Consider the following 18,762-nt stretch of genomic DNA (forward strand, 5'->3'; position numbering starts at 1 on the left):
AGAAAAGCCAGGCAAAAGCTCTCTCCCTCTGTCTTACTCTCTAGCTCTCTACTACTCAGACACACAAGCTAATATACACTCTCCCTCACTTGTCCTTTCTCAATCCTGAGTGCACGCTGAGGAAAAAAAAAGAAACGCTGAATCGCCCTCTCACTTGTTCACACACAGATTACACTTCTGTCCCTCCCCACTCTCTGATAATTATTCTTTTCAGTCATACTTATTGCATGCGACAATCACTTGGTGTATTGATTTGCACTGATGAAACATTTACGCCCATAATAAAAACAACAACTAAAAAACACATCAGTGCTGCTCCACTTTAATCAACCCCAAATGCCCAATTCACATGTTTGTGCCTCTGGGGCGAAACATTGTTCAAACAACAAAACAACGTCATGCGTGCTCCCTCACCAAGGTCCCAGCGTGTGTTTGCATACGTGTGCGTCCAGCGGTCAGTCCATTCTGTACCGTTGCCCCCCCACCCCTCATTATGTCGGCCCCCAGATCTCTCTTTCTCTCTCTTGCTACTAACTGGAGTGGGCAGCTATAAAAGGCAAATGGACAGTCTAACCCCCCCTAGTCTCTGCTGCCCTGCCCCCACCGGTCCTAAAAAAGCCTCCCACCAGTGGGATCGCAGGATAAGTTTTAACAACGCTGTAAACCGGGACAGTTTATTCTACATGTGTGTGTTTCTGATCATGAAGGAGTCTGTAAATCAGCGTGTTACTTTGTTCTTGTTTGCCTGTGTGTGCAGATATGCCCCACACCCAGCCTTTAAGGTTTTGAATCATGGCTTTTATTGGTCGACGTCTCTCTTTTTTTTCTTTCCTGTGTTCCTTTGCCTCCGTTTTGCCATGGAAACCCAGCATGTATTGTAATGCCTTTGTGAGTGTGCTTTCTTTCAGCTTTTTTCCTCCGCCTGGTAGCTGGTTGCCATAGGCGGGCCATGGGCCGGAGCCAAGCCTTACAAGGCCGTGCACCACTCAGGTGGGTGCCGCTGTGTGTGTTGTTAGTTACACGGCACCGAGATTCCTCATCGGTCTCTGCTCGGTATACAGTCAGAATCAAGATATCAGTGGCCTTGCTGTGATGTAGCCACTTTCTGCTTAAACACTTGAAGGAGAAAATACATCTGCTCAGTTTCAAGTAAATAGTTCAAACGAGTGTAATGACAATGTAGTAATGCAGTTGGTAGTAAGTGGAGGTGCTTGCTGGTCCGGTGAGAGAGCCAGCAGTTTCATTATGTGTCATTTATGAGGTGTTTTACCATGAGAGTGATTCAAGGATTCGAGGATTTATTGTTGTCATTATGCAATACTATTGCAAAATGAAGTGTGTGTGTGTGTGTGTGTGTGTGTGTGTGTGTGTGTGTGTGTGTATTTTTTTTTTGGGGCGGGTCATTCAGGATGTTACTCAGAGGTTAACACTAGTTAGTAATGCTGTTTTTTGGTATTTGCCAATATATTCAGCATGTACATCTGTAGTTCGGTGTTCCACCACCAATCTTTGTAACAGACTAAAAGATGGATCTTTTGATATGATACAATATACAATATACTTTTCATTAGGTTTAATCTGTTTTCCTTATTTTTCAGGGCGTTTCACGTCTGTATTATTTATCTAAAGTGAAACGAAATTACAGGATATGAGGGGAAAGAAAGATAGGAAATGATCTGCATCGAAAGTCTCTGGCCAGAGACAAACCGAGGACATTGCTGTTTGTTGTTGCTGCCTTTAATGAACAGTTTAACTCAAAATCAAAAACACACATTTCTCCTCTTACCAGTAGTGCCATTTATCAATCAAGATTGTTTTGGTGTGAGTTGCCGAGTGTTGGAAATATCGGCTGTTGAGATGTCTGCTTTCTCTCAAAAGTAATGAAACTAGATGGCACTCAGCTTATGGTGCTCAAAGTGCCAAAAGAAATTGCGTGATGTTAATTTGCTATTATTGGGAAGTTTTTTTGTAGTGAGTTACAGAGTTGATTTATTTATGTCCTTAAAATTAATGTCTGAAATTTAAAGTTGGGGTCTAACTTAAATAATAGCATTTTTTGTACATTACATTATTACATTACACTAATATGGCAGATGATTTTGTCCAAAACAACTTTAGTACATTCACACTTGGCAGGAACAAGAGCTAAATATCATCAAAACTGGACATGCAACCCACCCAAATTAAAAACAAAAAAATTTAAAAATGTGTTTAAGGAGCTACAGTACAAGTGTTTGGGGTTTTTTTTGTTTGTTTGTTTTAATCATTCTAGTTTGTACAGACTTATTTTATTGATTGGGCTGAGAGAGGTTGGATAGAGAAGTAGCTTTCTAGTTTGTCCACAAGATGGAGTGATAGCTCCTTAAATGGAAACAAGTCACAAACCATGTGGACGCCTGAGATGATATATAACCCCTATAATCAGGTCTTTGTTTCACTCATGAACGTAAAGTGTTACAGACTCAACATGTTTAAGTTCAGTAAATGAGTATTTATGTTATGATCATGGAAACTGTAAGAAGTAATCTGAACCACTGGTGTTGCTACTCTGCTGCGTGAACACGCTTTGGTCTTTGTTGCTCGACCTTGTTCAAAATAAGTTCCTGTTCCTTTAAGGGATCTCTCCAAAATTTACCGTAGTGACGTTGCGTATATTCCATATTCAGAGAAAGTCCAGTGGCGGAGTGTGGATTCTCCTACTGCCAGAGCAGTCTCCTCCGGGTGCTGAGCAAAAGCAGGTCAGTTCATTTCATCTTTCCTCAAACATACTGCTATCTAACAAAAAACTGTAAAACGTACTTTGGGATTAGTTGTGACTTGTAGACATGCGCTTTTTGATTTCATTTTGGCCGTGTGAGAAAGTTTGTCACTGCTGTATTGTCCTCACTGAATGTGATGTTTGAGTAGTCACAGCTGTCTGAATGATGAATCATCTTCTTAGTAACTACAGTTTTTATTATTGATTAACTTGTAGTATAAACTGTAAATAAAAAATAAATTAAAAAAATATATATATACATATATACTGTAGGGGGGTTTTAGTAGTTCAATTAAAGCGGATACATGTTATCTAAAGCTGCATTTAAAAAGTTGCACAACTGCATCTTTTATTCCTTAATTCATTTTCAAACTAAAAGTGTTGGAGTCTCAATGTCTGTTAGCGTTGAGGGCACTTTTACACTTGCTCCTGTGTAGAGATCTGGCAGGAAGTACATGTGCAGTGAACATCATCTCTTTCTCATCAGGCTAAATGTAGTGACAGGGTAGAGCAGTCAACCGTGGGCTTTTACCCCCATTATTTTCTTTTTTTATAAACTTCTTTTTATGCCGTCCAACCAACAGGAACAGTGAGATGCAGAGTGTTGCGTCTATTTCTTCACATGCTTTGTAGAAATAGTAACAGAGCTTTTTAATGGTGTCAAGAACTTTAAGAAAGGTATATTAGTATTAATGTGTCAAAGAAAATGTCACGTCTTGAATGTGTGCAACAAACACTTTTTTATTGCGTAAGAGTTCTCGTTTGTGTCGCTCTGTTAATGTATCTACTTCTGAAGGATTGTTACCTGGCTGCATGCATTTAGAAACAATCTCTCATGGACTAAATATTGTAATTTTCTCACCGCAGAACATTTTTTCATCATGAACACAGACAAAGATCCTGAGTTTAGTACCCCAGAGGGAGACAGGATGGGTGAGTATCTTATTCCTTGTCTTTAATGTGAAAGTGTACGTGATCAGGCTGTTCACATTCCTCCACAGCTGCCACCATCCGGCGTAGTGCACTGCCTGAGCACACATGACTGTAGTACTGAAAGCTGTATATGTGGAGGGGTTTGTGCAGTTGATAGCATACCACAAGTTGTCCCTCCACAGCGACATGAAAAAGTTTTCCTGCACATTAACTGTTCATGAAGGCATTTCAGTACTCCATATTTATGACAGATAGCTGTGCTTTTTACTGCTTTGAAGTTCTTCAGTGAAACAAAAACTAACACAAAGTATCTGCACATGCACAACGTGTCACTTTTCAGACGTTTGCAGTGGGGTTGGAGATGTGAAGCCACAGGAGGAAGAAGAAGAGAAGGAAGACAACTCATTCAGTGAGAGTGGAATGCAGAGTGCTGAAGGTGTGAAGGATCCACGTATGTACCCTCCTCACACGCACACACATACGTGCTTGACGTCTTTCCATTACGCTTTGCATTTTAGCCATCACACTCTCTACAGCATCTTAGAATTGCTTTTTTTTGTCCATGGACATCACAAACAGTTGGAGAGAGTGTGAGTGATGCTGCTATGATCCCTGAGATTCAGTGGTGGGTGGACTACTGAAAATCTATATCCAATTCAAAGTACACTTCCTCCTTAAAACACGAGTCAAGTAAAAGTGGAAATTACCTTTTGAGAGACTCACTCAAGTAAAAGTAAAAAAGCACTGAGAAGTGTGAACCTGTGCAAAAACACAGCTCTTGTTTTGATGAGCAAGTAAAGTAATCAAACATAAGGGTTGCCTATACAACTGCGATATAAACATCTCCGACTCACTCTTCATCTTTTCCTGTCACTATTGTCCTTTTTAGATTCCAGGATAAAGCATCACATTAATTTAGGCTGAATAATAAGTTGTCATGTGCTGAAAAGCCCTTTGTGAGTATCCTTATAATAAGAGTAGTGCCAGCAGGTGTTGACTACATGCATTAAAAAAAAAAAGGTTATTTTACATTTTTACCAGGTAGCCAGTTATTGCTGCTGGAAGCTGCCTCTTGTTCTGGGTTTTACTCCATCGTTGCATTGTGGTCAAAAGACAGGTGGTGCTTCTTTTTCTTCCAGGCAGCTGGCAACTTAGCACCTGCAATACCGGCGTGCCTGTGTGCTCTCTCTCCCATAAACTCAATCCCTGCACTTAGAGCAAACCCGTCAGGAAGGTATGAATTGCAAATGCAGTGAAGTGGAAGAAGAATACAGGTTCAAAAATATACTTGAGGAAAGAGTAGGAGTACCGTTAGAGAATGAAAAGTACTTGTTTCTTTAAAAAACTTACTTTTTTACTTGTGTGTTATTAAAAATACGTTAACACCTACCCTCTGATGTCATATAAAATAATGAAATGCTGCTATCTGAAAACAAAGGCAATTCTCCCAAAGTTAATATAATAACTTCCTTGTTTTTTGCATGGTCACTGTTCATTCTTTTGTTTATCTTAGTGGTTTCATATACCAAACAATGTGAGATTTTTCTCAACCCACATGCATGAGGAGGAGAGTTTTATTCTTTGACTTTAGGAGAAATGTTTAAAAATGCAAGGTGGAAGTAGTCAAATATCAGCTAGAGAGGCATAACATATGATGGACAAGTGCTTCTAGTAAGAGCCATTTGTATGTTTTGCAACTGAAAGGCTTCATGGAGTCTTGGGTGCTTCAGTTATCCTGCAGTTCAGTGAAATGCAGCTTTTCATGTGTCTCCTGCTTTGATGCTCATCATAACATTTCATTTAGTGCAGAAGCCATCGCAAATACTTCTCAGAATTAGATTATTATCTACTTTTGTCACTGTTAAGAAAGAGTCAGAGCGGTAACATGAGTGCCAGCTCATCCCCAGTCTGGCACTGTTGCATCATGTTTAACATGATAAAACTTACATCTGAAATATATAGAGGGAAATGTTAACATTGTCAGTGGGGATTTACTGGTATTGCTAGTCTGAAATCATTTCTGTTTCTTTCCGCACTTACTTTGTCTCCTTTTCCCAACGCCATCCGGTTGACTTTTCACCATCCATTAAGAGTAATTGCTCTTTTTGTACCGATTCGTACAGTTGTGGCGACAGACTCTCTCTCCACTACACTCGTATTAAGAGTGTTGTTAGTTTGCCAACACAGAGATAAAACGCACAATAAACAAGCTAAAAAAAGTATTTGATACCTTTTTTTTCCAAATTTTATATAGATTGTTGAACTCCTTTGGCCACTAACATTGTACTCAGCCTGCTTGTCAGATGTACAGGGTATTTCTTCAAATTTATCCTCACACGAAGCATTTTTCAAATTTCTAAACTGTGACCATCTTGTTTCAAACATGATATTTCAGTGCGGAAATGTGTTCAATAAGACTTGCCTCCTTCGTCCCTCTTTCGTCATGTAAAATAAAAAGAACACGGTGGTGCAGATAGCTCTCCTATTTATTTCTGCCTGCCACCCATCTGCCCCACTGGGTGCACTTCCTAAACTGCATCTGATGCACAGCCTGCGGTTTACTGCTCTGAGACCATGGACTCTATATCAGGCCTCTCGGAGCTCTGCGTGTGCAAAGTTTCCATAGCACCTCTGTGCGCTTTCCACAAGACAAGGCGCTGCTCTTCAGCTCATCACCAGCCACCGCCAAGACCACAGTGTGGTTTCTGGATGGAACTGAGTATGCAAGAGATTGGTTGACACTGAGCAAGAGGCTAGGTGAGAGGTCCTGAAAACCTGGCCTCGCTTGGCACTTGCGCATCAGCAGTCATGGTGTTGAGAAATTAGCATCTTTTATGGTGTGGAAATTTGACCTACAGCGGGTAAGGAGTTGTGGCTTAGAAAATGGTCAAGACCAGCTCAAGGAAAATCTTGGATATGCTAGAAAAAAACCTTGAATTTGTGCTCTGGTGGCTGATGGAGAAAATTAAGAAGGATCTTTGGTGCAGATTAACACTGGATTTGCAGCACTTGTGATACGAGCAACAAAAAATCAATCTGAAATCTTGTTTTAGTAGCAGCTGTGGAATTGGTGTTGTCTGTATGAGGTGCCTGCTGCCTCTCTATCCTGCCCTGGTTCTAGTTTCTGTGTTTTCAGAGGAAATGCCTTTCTCTAATCTCAAATACACATCTTCTGAATCTCTTTGTGACAATATTCATCGGCCTAAATTAAGCTACCCACACTTTGGAGATGTGCTAGTGCTAATATCAAAACGTCAACTATAAATACAAATGTAGAAGTGACAATGTTTCACATTCTGGTCGGAGTGGAGTCTCAGGTTTATTTAGTGCCTTATTTGGAAATGAGAGCACATATCAACTGTCGTGTGTGGGTTATACATCACTCCATATGTCTTATCTCTGTAAATGGGTGCTTTCTTATCACGTTTCAGTCATGCGTGTTCATCAAATGTCCAATCTCCAAATATATTCTTTGCTTCTCCTTTGCTTCCTCCTTTCTTAGATGTGATAAAAACAGAGGCAGAGGAGATGGAAGAAAGCGAGCCGTACCCCAAGGCTGAAAAAGAGAGAGAGATTGTGCTAAAAGAGGAGGCAGAGGGGGCAAGTGAGGACGGGACGGAGGAAGGATTTGACGAGGAGAGGACAGAGGAGGACGATGATGATGAGAGGGACAGGGATGACGAGGGAGATACCCTGAATGAGCCACAGGACCTGTCGCTGGTGGACTACTCCCGTTATGACAGCACCGCCCTGCCAGACGCCCACGCTGCAGCGGGGGCTGATGCAGATGGGACCTTTGTGCCTGGAGCTGTGGCCCCTCGCATCCAGGCGACAGGCAAGCTCAACTGTGACATCTGTGGCCTGTCCTGCGTCAGCATCAACGTACTACTGGTGCACAAGCGCAGCCACACGGGTAAGCACAGGAACACAGCGCGAGCACCTGACCTCAAACACGACAGTTGCGCAATCATCAAGCTGTTGATAGCATGGATAGATAGTTCCTTGTGTTGACTAGGTCAAGATGTTTGTTTGAGTAACTACAATTAAAAATGCACATCTGCATCATATATGACGCACGTGTCCTAACCAGTGCTACAGCGACAGCAGAAGGTTGTGAAATATCCTATTGTTGCTCAGATATGAAGCACATGCAATAACTTGATTTGTGAACAGATAGGTCAACACATCATAGAACGTCTACAGTCATTATTTTTCCGTGAATTATGCAATAATTCCTGTAATAACTCACTTATGTGTATGATGCACGCTTAGAGCAGAGTGACACTCTGGAAAATACTGTTCACTTACTACACATGAAGCTCACATTTTCTTTTAATAGTCAGCCTGTTGTCTATCCAGGGACATCATTTACAGAGAGAACACACACACTTTTTACAGTCTGAAAATGATCTTTTTTTAAGAAGAAACTGCACTGACTAGGACTTTTTTAAAATGTATTTAAAAGATTTGAATCAATTTATTTTATTGCTATTTGCACAAGTACAGGACCGTACAGCTACACTGGATTTTTTTTGTGAATGGCTCTCAAGTCAGCTTGTAAGAAAAAGTCAAAAGATAGATAGTTAAATTAGCAACAATTAACACGAGATACACTTTATAAAAAGGGGACACACTATATATCATATACAAATGAAAACACACACTATTGCACAATGAAATTCTTCCACTGTGAATTATTGCACAAGTCAGATGGCTGGGAAGAGACTCTGTATGACAGAGATAAGACTGTAGGCTGAGGGGGGGTGAAGGTGGGTTTAAATACAGAAACACACTCAGTAAAGTGTATGTGTTTGTATGTGTTGCATGTCCATAGTGTGAAAGAAATGAGGGATGCAGTATTTCCTTCCAGCCCTAATGTGGTTACAGTATCTGTTAAAGTCGAGCTGGGATTGTCGAGCATAAACATTGTGAGAGGAGATACATTTTAAAATATGAGCTCCATAGGGTTAATACAAATTAAAATTAGAGTTATAAATATATATGTATAAAAGTATTAAAGAACAGACTTAAAAAAAAAAAAAAAATTATTGGTAACACATTTTTTGGACAGTCTGCCTACAGATAGTTTATATTTGAGTATTTGTAATATCTCAACAGCGTATTAGTTGAGATTTAACAATTCAGCTTTCCCTTTATTCTGTAGATGTTTAACAGATTACTTGAAAGTATGTGATAATTCATGATCACGCATATTTTTAGAACAATTTAGTTGAAGTTGAACTATTCACTCAACGTATGCAGCATAGGACGGGATGGTAATGTATAAGGAGGGCCTGCCCAGCGTTTATATTTAAATAATTTTTTCCACAGATGATGTTTCACTGGTTCAGAAACAGAGATAAGTAACATTAATGTGCTTTTATCATGGTGTGTCAAATTTTAATGACACCTTTAATCCCATTAGAAATCCATGTTGTGCTCTTTGTACTGATCCATCAAATTTTACTCAAAAACCTTTCAACTGACAAACCAATGGTTGTTTACGTTCACAATCAAAATTCGGCTCCGAGCCTTCGTGACCCCAGAAACCACCAGGGAACTAAACCAAGTGATCCTTTCCAAATTAAAGTGTACTGCCTGCAGGCCTTGCAGAGTTGGCCGCTCGTAATATAAACCAGTTGCCAAGTGTTTCCTGCAGGCTTCTTTTGACCACTGTGACTGTCCAGTGACCGTTTTTTTTCTGTATGCAACATTTGTTGAGTGAATAGTTTAAGTTAGTTTAAGTAGCTTAAGTAAATTATTTTGAGAATATGTCGTGTATTGTGCCATATATTCTATAGATAAACATCTCCAGACAAAAAAAAAAACAGATAAATGTTTTATTGTTAACCAATAAGCTATTGAGATGTTAGATTCTCAATAAAACTTTCCATATGTGGTCAATCCAAATAAAGTGCATTTAATATTTGCATACTTTGTCACGTTAAAAAAAAAAAAGCATTTAATTTAGCGTTTGATTACATTATCGTTTTTGCGCAAAGACTATTAATGAAACTGTGCCAACATACCATCATATATTACCTAAAGTAAAACAAATGTACTTTTATTCAAGCCTAGTCATTTTTGTAACTGGGGAGAAATGTAGAGGCACATCTGCACACATCATCTGTTAGCAGAAAACTACTCATAGTTGCACCGAGGAGTAAAGTTGACTCTGTGAATAAAGCCGCCTTCAGATGGAACCCATGAGGCTGTGTTTTCGACATGGGAAGTCAAGTGCACAATGAGCTTGGCGCTCGTGTGGTTTGAGTCGTGAGAACGGCATTTCTAGGTTTCTGACAATCAATGTGGATGTTGCCCTCTTCCCTTTTCAAAGATGGTGAATGATTTGGTGTTCTTTTGCAATTCACTGTAAAACCGGGAACAAGAAAAGAGCTTACTGGTAAAGATAATCTTTTAAAAAAAAAACTGTTTATTGATTTAAAAATCTAAAAATTCAAAATTTCCACATATGATGTTGTAAACACCACATCAATGTGTTTTTCAGCAGGCATATACAGTCGAACAAGCAACCCAACACAGTAATCTGAAGCATCAGAATTAAATTAAGCATTAAAAATGATCACGTTTTTTAAAAAATAAATAATTTTCCTGATCAATAAGTCACATGTCATGTTCAGGGTTCCCACAATCATTAAAAACCTCCCAAATCTCTTTCCAGGCCTGAAAAATTCAAGTAAAATTGTCTGATGACGAGCATATAGCTCGAAATGTCTCTTCAGTGGTAATTGTATAAAATATTTATGGCAGAATAAGCTACAGTGCAGACTTTGTTTTTTCTTCTCTTGTATTATCTCTTTTTTCCAGCACCTTGGTTTTGGTTGTCTGGATGTGCATGCTTTTGTGAACTTTTTGTACAAGTAAAATCCTTTAAAGATTAGTAAAAAAAAATAATTAAATGTTGCTATTAATAGAATTAACTGTTACATTTATCCTCCATAGATAATAATCATAATCACAATCATATTCATAACGTCCTTATGTGTCAGTTCTAAAAAGGCAAATTCACACAAGGCCGTTGAAATGTGTCTCTTTGCATACAGCCCTCAACATAACGTGAAAACGTAACTCTAATATGTGTCACACTTAACATTTTCTTTACTATATGCAATAACTGTCATACAATAACTAGTGTTTGGATTTCAGTGGACTGTGTAGTTTGTGTACTTATAGGTTTGACAGGTCATGGAAATTGTTTAATTAGTCCTTGAAAAGTCATGGAAAAGTTTCAAACTTTTTCCATGAAAATGTGCAGGAGTTTTGCATGTGAAACAGTTTTGTTGGTGTGTTTTCATCCGTCAGGTGAGAGGCCATTCCACTGCAACCAGTGCGGGGCCTCCTTCACCCAGAAGGGAAACCTGCTGCGCCACATCAAACTGCACTCTGGGGAGAAGCCTTTCAAATGCCCCATGTGCAGCTACGCCTGCCGTCGACGCGATGCTCTGAGTGGGCACCTGCGCACCCATTCTGGTACCAGCGAGCCACACACTCACTCACATGTGTAGCTGATACTGTATGCACCTGTGTACAGTATCATGTTGGTTGGTTTCTCACTCCTGCATGTCGGTTTCTCACTCCTTTTTAATCTTAACACATGAGGTCTGCTGAGCCTGCATTGCTTTTCCAGTAACACCCTTCCACGCACGCTCATACGGTTACACACATCACATAAAGACATCTTACTCATTTTACCTCTGGAAACTTACTCATTCACTTTCAGTTCACGTGATTTACCTGCAGAAACGCCACATGGTATCTAATGTGTGCATCATCAGTTCTGTATGAAACCACTTACCTAAGGAAATAGTGCTCGCTGTACCACTTACACAGTGTTGATGTTTCGTCTGTTGGTGATTAACTGAAACTCCTGCTCACAGTAGAGAAACCCTTCAAGTGCAACCACTGCAGTCGCAGCTACAAGCAGCGAAGCTCCCTCGAAGAGCACAGAGAGAGGTGCCATGTGTACATTCAGAGCAAAGGTGCCGCTGACAGAGGTGAGCAGAAAGTACACACTCGTCTCAACACCACTTTCTGATACTTTCAGCATCTCTGAACCTTCAACACATCTTCACACAAAGACACACTTCACACATTTAACGTGATTGGGCTGCTGCAGTCTACAAAAACTCACTTGCACGTAAGGAGCGCGTGCAGTTATAGCTGTTATTGCAAACAGATTCTGTTTTTATAGCCTCATTAAATTAATGAGCTAACGGCTGTTACCCCATCATTACAGCTAAATAGGTTATGGCTGCTGTGGTGTGGAGGCACAGCGTACAAAGACCGCTTCTAAAGTCTGCAGCGGCAAAGGGGAAGCCAAATATGTAGGCCGAAAGTCTAAGCCCTAAACACACACACACACACACACACACACATACACCCCCTATGCCTCTATAACTTCCCCCCCCAAAAAAGGCTTCGCATACTGACAGGACAGTTGCACCGTTGCAACACACAGACAATGCTCTGCTGGTGTGGTCACCGAATGTCGTAAGTTTAGTCTGATAGTGCCGTAGTGGTGAGGAAGTACATCCTCATCCTGTGGTCTCCCCTCCTGAACTGGTGAAGTCAAACCCCACAAGGAAGTGAGGTCAAAGGAGGTTCTGATCTCAAATTAATATCTCATTCCTCCCAGTTTGACTCAGCTATGAGCAGCTGGTGTGTTTTGCAGGATTGTTTTTATAAGCTCAAAAGCTTTGACAGCTACACCCGTTTTACCTGTAATACTACTTGATCATAAAGAGGTCCTCTCGGTTTTTGTTGCACTCATTCTCACGTTCATTGCTGTCACGCAGAAGACAACCAGACACCCAGGACTCAGATGGGCACTGAGCGTGCTCTGCTGCTCGACAGGCTCGCCAGCAACGTTGCCAAACGGAAGAGCTCGATGCCACAGAAGTTTACCGGTAAGAGCAGCGACACAGACAAAAAGGGGCTGAGGAGAGGCACTGACCTCAAGCAGAGGAAAGAGAGTTGTGTTGTAATTTTAAATCAGCTTCTCGCATTACTTTGAATTTAAAGAAAAGATTAGAATAGTCTGCCTTCTGATAGTTTGATTGATGTGCTTATCTGTTCACTTGCTACTTTAATGACTCCTATTTTGTGCAGCTGTAATATGCTATGTTTTGTTATAAACGTTTACATCATTTGTGCTTTTTGCTGTGCATTATGCTTTACATAATACAGAAGTAGAAGAAGAAGTCACGTTTTGCAGATGATTTCACGCTGTCCGTCTAAGCTACTTGTTTGTCTGTCTTTGCTGGCCTCCATCTTTCGCCAAACAGGAATTGAGGGCAGAGCACCTGCCTCATACCTGCACACACCGCAGAGTGGTCGCCACTGTCCTAAATTCTCTGCGAGAAATGTGTCATAGGTGGGTATTGGTAACCACGCATGGTTAAATAAATGGATACATATTTAAAAAAGAGAGAGAAATGTATGTAAAACTCCATTTAATTACTCACTTTATATGTTTAAATTCAAGCTCAGAGTCTGAGTGATGAATGATCAAAAGATAGTTTCAGTAAATGGCTGACTTTAGGGGTGTGCGCACACACACAATGATTTTCAATAGTTGGCTCTCACACTTCTGGTTAAGCCTAACATTGTGTTGTAGTTTCATAATCAACCCTCAAGCTGCTCGCAAAACGAGGGTGTATTGGCAAAAAAAAAAAACAACCTACATCTCTCTATCAGCTTGACAAATGAAGTGAGATCTTTCAATATGACAACCACAGGGGGAAAAGAGAAGTGTCTGCAACCGCAGAGAGAGAGAACAGGCGGGAGGCGAGAAACGTGAGCAGGTGTCTGTCTGTACTCCTGCGTTGCAGCTGCAGTAGCGGCCTTTGTCTGCGTCGTCTGCTTCCTCTCAGCCCTCTGTCCTCTCATGCCTCCAAGTTCAACTGCTGGCTCGGGATGCTTTAAAGCTTCGTCTGTGCTGTGAACCTGGCCTGATCCAGTTCACTGTGTAAGTTTTGTTTTGTGTTGCCCTGCTGGGGGTGCACGTTTTTCTCTTTGCCTCTACTCAACACCAAAGTGAGGACCTCACAGGATCTCTATTAGATCTTTTTCCATCTGTGAGCAATAAGTGTTTTAACTGCTGCTTGCTGCCTGTGGTATTTCTCTCATCGTGCTGTTGGATCAAGAATGTGAAACCTCCTACCGCTGAGTCTTGAGTGCTCTTTCTTCTCGGTCTAGGCGACAACGGTGTCTGCCTGGACCTGAGCTTCAACAGGGAGCTGGTCTACCGGACTGACGTCAAGGAGCCTCCGCCAGGCTCCCCAGGGCCTGACACTCACCCACATCAGCAACAACCCATCCTCACAGGGCCAGACGGCGACATAGCTCCCTCTCGCAGGCCCTACCCGATCCAGTTGACCCGCAACGACGTCAACCCCATGGGCCTCACTAACGGCCACAAGATGGGCATGCCGCTTATAGGTGTTCCTCACGCCACCCAGCCGCCCCCCAGCATGGACTCGTTCCACACTGACAGCTCCCAGATGCCCCAGCCTGTTATGTACAGCTTAGGGCACCTGCTGGGAGGGCTTAACCATCAGAACGGGATCCCCCACCCGCACGCCCAGCCCATCCCCTTGTCACCGCTGGAGGCTTTACGGGTTGTACGGGCTGATGGGGAGACCGGAGCCCTGCCGGGGGCAGTGTACCCCTGCGGCCACTGCAGGGTGATCTTCCTGGACTATGTCATGTTCACGATCCACATGGGGTGCCACGGCTTCCGCGACCCACTCGAGTGCAACGTGTGTGGCCACCGCAGCAGAGACCGTTACGAGTTCTCTTCCCACATAGCCCGCGGCGAGCACCGCCTAGAACTGAAGTAGCTTTCATTCATTGCTTACACACACATGTGCTCATTCAGATAACCTTGTATGAGCGTGCGCACACACACACACACACACACACACACACACACACACAGATTTACTCATATAAGTAGCTAGTGGTATCAGAAATGAAAGCATGAAGTAGCAGCTATCTCTCTCTCTCTCTGTCTTTTGTGTATGAGTGTGTGTGTGTGTGTGTGTGTGTTTAAGAGAGAGAGACTGAGAGAGACGTTGGAGGAGTGTGATGTGTGTCTGAGTGTTTTTAGTCATGCCTTTTTCATCTGAAAAGATGGCCTGTAAAGTGTTTATGCAGGAGAAATTCTACTTCCTTTCATCCCTGCTGTAACCACTGTTAATATCTTAAAGCCATTTATACATTCAAATGTTCAACAAAGTAGCAAAATGAATGCATTTTTGTATATCTGCTGTTGTTTTTTATTCCTGTTATTTGTTGAAAGGTGTAAAAAATAAAAGATAACCTCTCTTTTTACTCTTCACACATATTTGACCTGTACCTTGTTGAGAGAAGTTTGGCTTCTCTTAAAAACACTTGCCAATTCAAGACTGCAGAAGAAAAAAAAAAAGATCCTATTATCTACAAGGTCACATGTCTCCCTTTTAGGCTGTGGTTTTGAGAGAAGTGCAGTTCACGGCTTCAAAGGACATCACTTCGCTCTGCACCATGTGTTGGTTTCTCACTCCTGAATATTATACACTGCCACAAGTTAGAAATGGCTCACAGTGTTGCAGAGACATTTTTGTCTCACGACAATAGAGGTGCATATATAGAAAGCATAGATAAGTCTATCTAAAAAGGACAGAGGTGATGTGGATATAAATGTAAGTAGAAGTAGGTCTAAATTAAATGTGAGGTGCTGCTGAACAGCTAAAGATTTCTCTGAGAGCATGTTAAAGCTGTTATGTTACATTAAATTAGGAACAAAGAGGACGAGCCTCTGCAGAATCTAAAAATGTCGTGATCTGAAAATGATCAAGTGGCTGTAAAATCTTAAATGACATTTGTCTTTATTGTGGGATTGTCTCCTAATTTCATCACAGGATTTTCACCGTTTCTTCCCCGGATGCCGAGGAGATGAATGTCAGTGGATCAAGAGTCTCTTCCCACCAGCATCCATCTGCTGGGGGAAGTGTGTTATTGCATGACTGTAAAATGTGAGTTTTCTCTATACGCTGTCGCTCCACAGCAGTGGGTCCCAAAGTGGTTTAATTGGAGTCCATAAAACTGGTGCAGGAGGGCCCAAACTAAATGAAGAATAGCTTAAAGGGTAACTTTGGCATTTTTCAACCTGGATCCTATTTCCTTATGTTTTTGTGCCTAAGTGACTGATGTGAACACGTTTTGAAATTGTTCCAGTATCGAGAGAGAGAGAGCTGCAGCCAGCAGCTGTGCAAAACCTGCAATATAACCAAATGGGGTAATTGTGCACCATCACTGAACTTCCATTTAAAATGTTTATTTTTTTGCCGCAGTAAGGCTCAGATCTTTAGTGTCTGAAGTTGTCTCTTTACCTTTTGCTTGATCCAAGTCAGTTGTGCAAAGTGTAGCACGACATTTCGCTGGTACATTAGTATAACCATTGTTTTTTTCTTTTCTTTTTTTTTCAGTCTTTTAGATAACTATATTTTCTGCATCTGATGCAACAAACTATTCCCAGCACTACTTTCTCCAACTGAGTCACATCTAGTGAGATCTCAGAACGAGACCTGTTGCAATGCACCAGTCTGCAACGTTCTAAAATCCTGCCGTTTCACACCAATGCAGGTAGATGATATGGTTTATCATCTCTGTGCAGCAATTCTCTGTACTAACATTCTGATTTCCGGCCTTTCAGGGTTATTTTGTCACTGAAAATAATTTGTAGCCTCTGAAAATATGAATAGGGATAGTGACAATGAGATGCTTGCTACAGTTGCATTTCTAGGAATGATAAAATGATAAAAAACATAAAAAGACCTGGGCATCTGATGGACCCTGTTCATATTGAATATGCCACAATTATTTAAATGACCGGTGCTAAATAATCAGTCAGTGAGAATGTGTGTGTGACATAAGCACATGCAGCGAGGAGCAGCATCGACCCACCATACGACACTGACACACCAGGATGAGGATGGAGACGGAGGGCTGTTGGCAGAGAGCAGCACACACGCTGTCTGTGGTTTTCTTGAGAGACTTTTGCTGCAGGTGGATTGGTTGTTGAAACACACGACATCTTCGCTTCTAAAAACTAGCTGCTGGTGATTTGATAAACTGAGTTGCAGGTGACACCATCAGCCAGCTTAGGTCGAGCTTTGTCTTGTTGCAAATCTTTGGTGTGAAAAATCTTTGGTCTTTTGACACAATAACAAAGAGTTTGAATCAAAAAAGACACTTCTATTAACAATCTGAGCCTGTCTGTGGCAAAAATAACCACTTTAAATGGATGTTCAGTGATGATGCGCAAGTGTCCCATCTGGTTACATTGCCGGCTTTCATCAGCTGACGGCTGCAACACTAACTGTCAGTCCTGGACCAATTTTAAAAATGGTTGTTAACATCAGTCAGTTAAGCACACAAACCTTGAAAAATAGGGTGAAGTCACCGTTTAATGTAGGCTTTTTAGTCTTTATTTTACTGGAAGGAGTCTCCACGAGAAACTGCAAAACTGATCATAATCAATAGTTTCAGTCTCTTCCCACCTAACTTTCACTTCACCCACAGTAAAGATAATAATAAATGTCTGCCAGTAAAACTCCTCATGTGGGAATTTATCTGTGAGAGGGAAACATTTAGGCTTAAATTTGGGGGTTTGTGGGAATTTTGACATGACAAACTTCAGGAACAGTCACTGACGGCGAAATCTGTTTCTTCTGGGGAAGTTTAGGTGAACACGCAGAGATAAGTTCTGACTAGTCAGTGTGTACGCTGTGTTGTGAACGTGGATGTTCTTCGCCCACATGTCAGAGCAGGGACTTGGGTTACGCCTTGCTGCCTTCAGACCAGAACAGGGTGTTAGCTTCTTCCAGCTGCTGCTGCGCTATCTGTCCTCTCCATCAGTGCCAGTTCCCTTTTTTCTGTCTTTGGGTTTGCAGAGAAGTGACACTTGTGAGACAAACTGTCATCGCAGCTTCGTGTCCATACAAGAGATTAAAAAGCCCAGTCATGCTTCTCGTTTTCCAATTATAAGACTTCAGGGTATTTTTCTTCTGAGTAGTTTGTTGAGTCAGAATGTGTTTGTACGAAGAAGTTTAAAATTGAAGTCTGGGTGGTTTGTGTTGATGTGGGAGGATAAAAAAACAGCTTAAGGACTCAAAGAGGATATTTTTGGCATATCACCTCTGAACATAAAAACATATACGGAAGATTGAATATAGAAAGCCCTATTTCTGCCAAAACTGTGTGTCTGAAGTCCCATTTCCACCATAAAACCACCCATCCAGACAGAGTTTACTCAGCCAGTCGAGACAGGAGTCATAAAGCAACAGTGACGCGAGTCCAGTCGAAAGGAGAGTCTTCTGGTGACATCTGCTGACTGAGCTATAGGAGTCAATTTGACAGCCAAAAAATCGAAATGAAGTCCATGCTGATGTATTTTAAGGGGATCGACAACATGGTCAAATGGGCGGATTTTAAGACAATGGGCAAAGACGTGAAACACACACACACAGAGAGAGACTTTGTGGTGATTGTGCCTCATTTGAGTTCATTTAGTGTCTCTTAATGGTAATTTTGTGTCTTCTTTAGTCATCTTGTGTGTTCTTGTCACTTTTTGTTGTTTTGCCCCATTTTTTAGGCATTTTGTGTCTTTTTTTGTCTTATGTCTCTTTGTAATTATGTTTGATCATTCAGTTTTTTTTGTTGTTGCTCATTTTGTGTCTTTATGCCATTTTTATAGTTATTTTGAGTTTCTTCAGTTATCTTGTGTCTCTTTGAGGTATTTTTTTAAGGTAACGTGATTTTTTGTCTTGTTCTTATAATTTGTGTCTCTTTTTGGTTTTACATCTTTTATTGTTATGTCTCTTTGTAGCTGTTTTGTGCCTCTTTGAGGTCATTTTGTGGGGTTTTTGTGTCTTTCTTTGGTTGTTTCATGTCTGACATTTTGTGCCCATTTGTGGTTGTTTTGCCCTTTGTTATATATATATATTTTTTAAATTGTGGGTTTCTTTTTTTTTATTTTTTATTTTTAGCTAATTACTCAAATTTGA

The 18,762-nt window shown here is 41.1% G+C and overlaps 1 protein-coding gene across 5 annotated transcripts in view; it reads left to right on the forward strand.

Moving 5' to 3' along the window:
- The window catches only part of LOC121941541 (zinc finger protein Aiolos-like), a 69,725-nt gene extending 54,672 nt beyond the window's left edge, over positions 1–15,053 (forward strand). Inside the window, exons 1-9 of one of the 5 annotated variants that reach the window (XM_088072738.1) lie at positions 19–990; positions 2,667–2,738; positions 3,626–3,691; positions 4,032–4,142; positions 7,194–7,604; positions 11,015–11,182; positions 11,590–11,706; positions 12,508–12,618; positions 13,910–15,053. In XM_088072738.1, the coding sequence (XP_087928864.1) occupies positions 3,640–3,691; positions 4,032–4,142; positions 7,194–7,604; positions 11,015–11,182; positions 11,590–11,706; positions 12,508–12,618; positions 13,910–14,553 (1,614 nt within the window). In that variant the 5' untranslated portion in view covers positions 19–990; positions 2,667–2,738; positions 3,626–3,639 and the 3' untranslated portion in view covers positions 14,554–15,053. Of the gene's footprint in view, positions 1–18; positions 991–2,455; positions 2,747–3,256; positions 3,437–3,625; positions 3,692–4,031; positions 4,143–7,193; positions 7,605–11,014; positions 11,183–11,589; positions 11,707–12,507; positions 12,619–13,909 lie in introns of those variants that run through there. The other 4 variants (XM_088072754.1, XM_042484353.2, XM_042484356.2 and 1 more) reach the window with 4 other exon arrangements.
- The last annotated feature ends 3,709 nt before the right edge of the window (positions 15,054–18,762 follow it).

The sequence above is a fragment of the Plectropomus leopardus genome, chromosome 3, assembly GCF_026936395.1.
Source record: "Plectropomus leopardus strain MGB_pleo_1.0 chromosome 3, ASM2693639v1, whole genome shotgun sequence".
Taxonomy (NCBI): Eukaryota; Metazoa; Chordata; class Actinopteri; order Perciformes; family Serranidae; genus Plectropomus; species Plectropomus leopardus.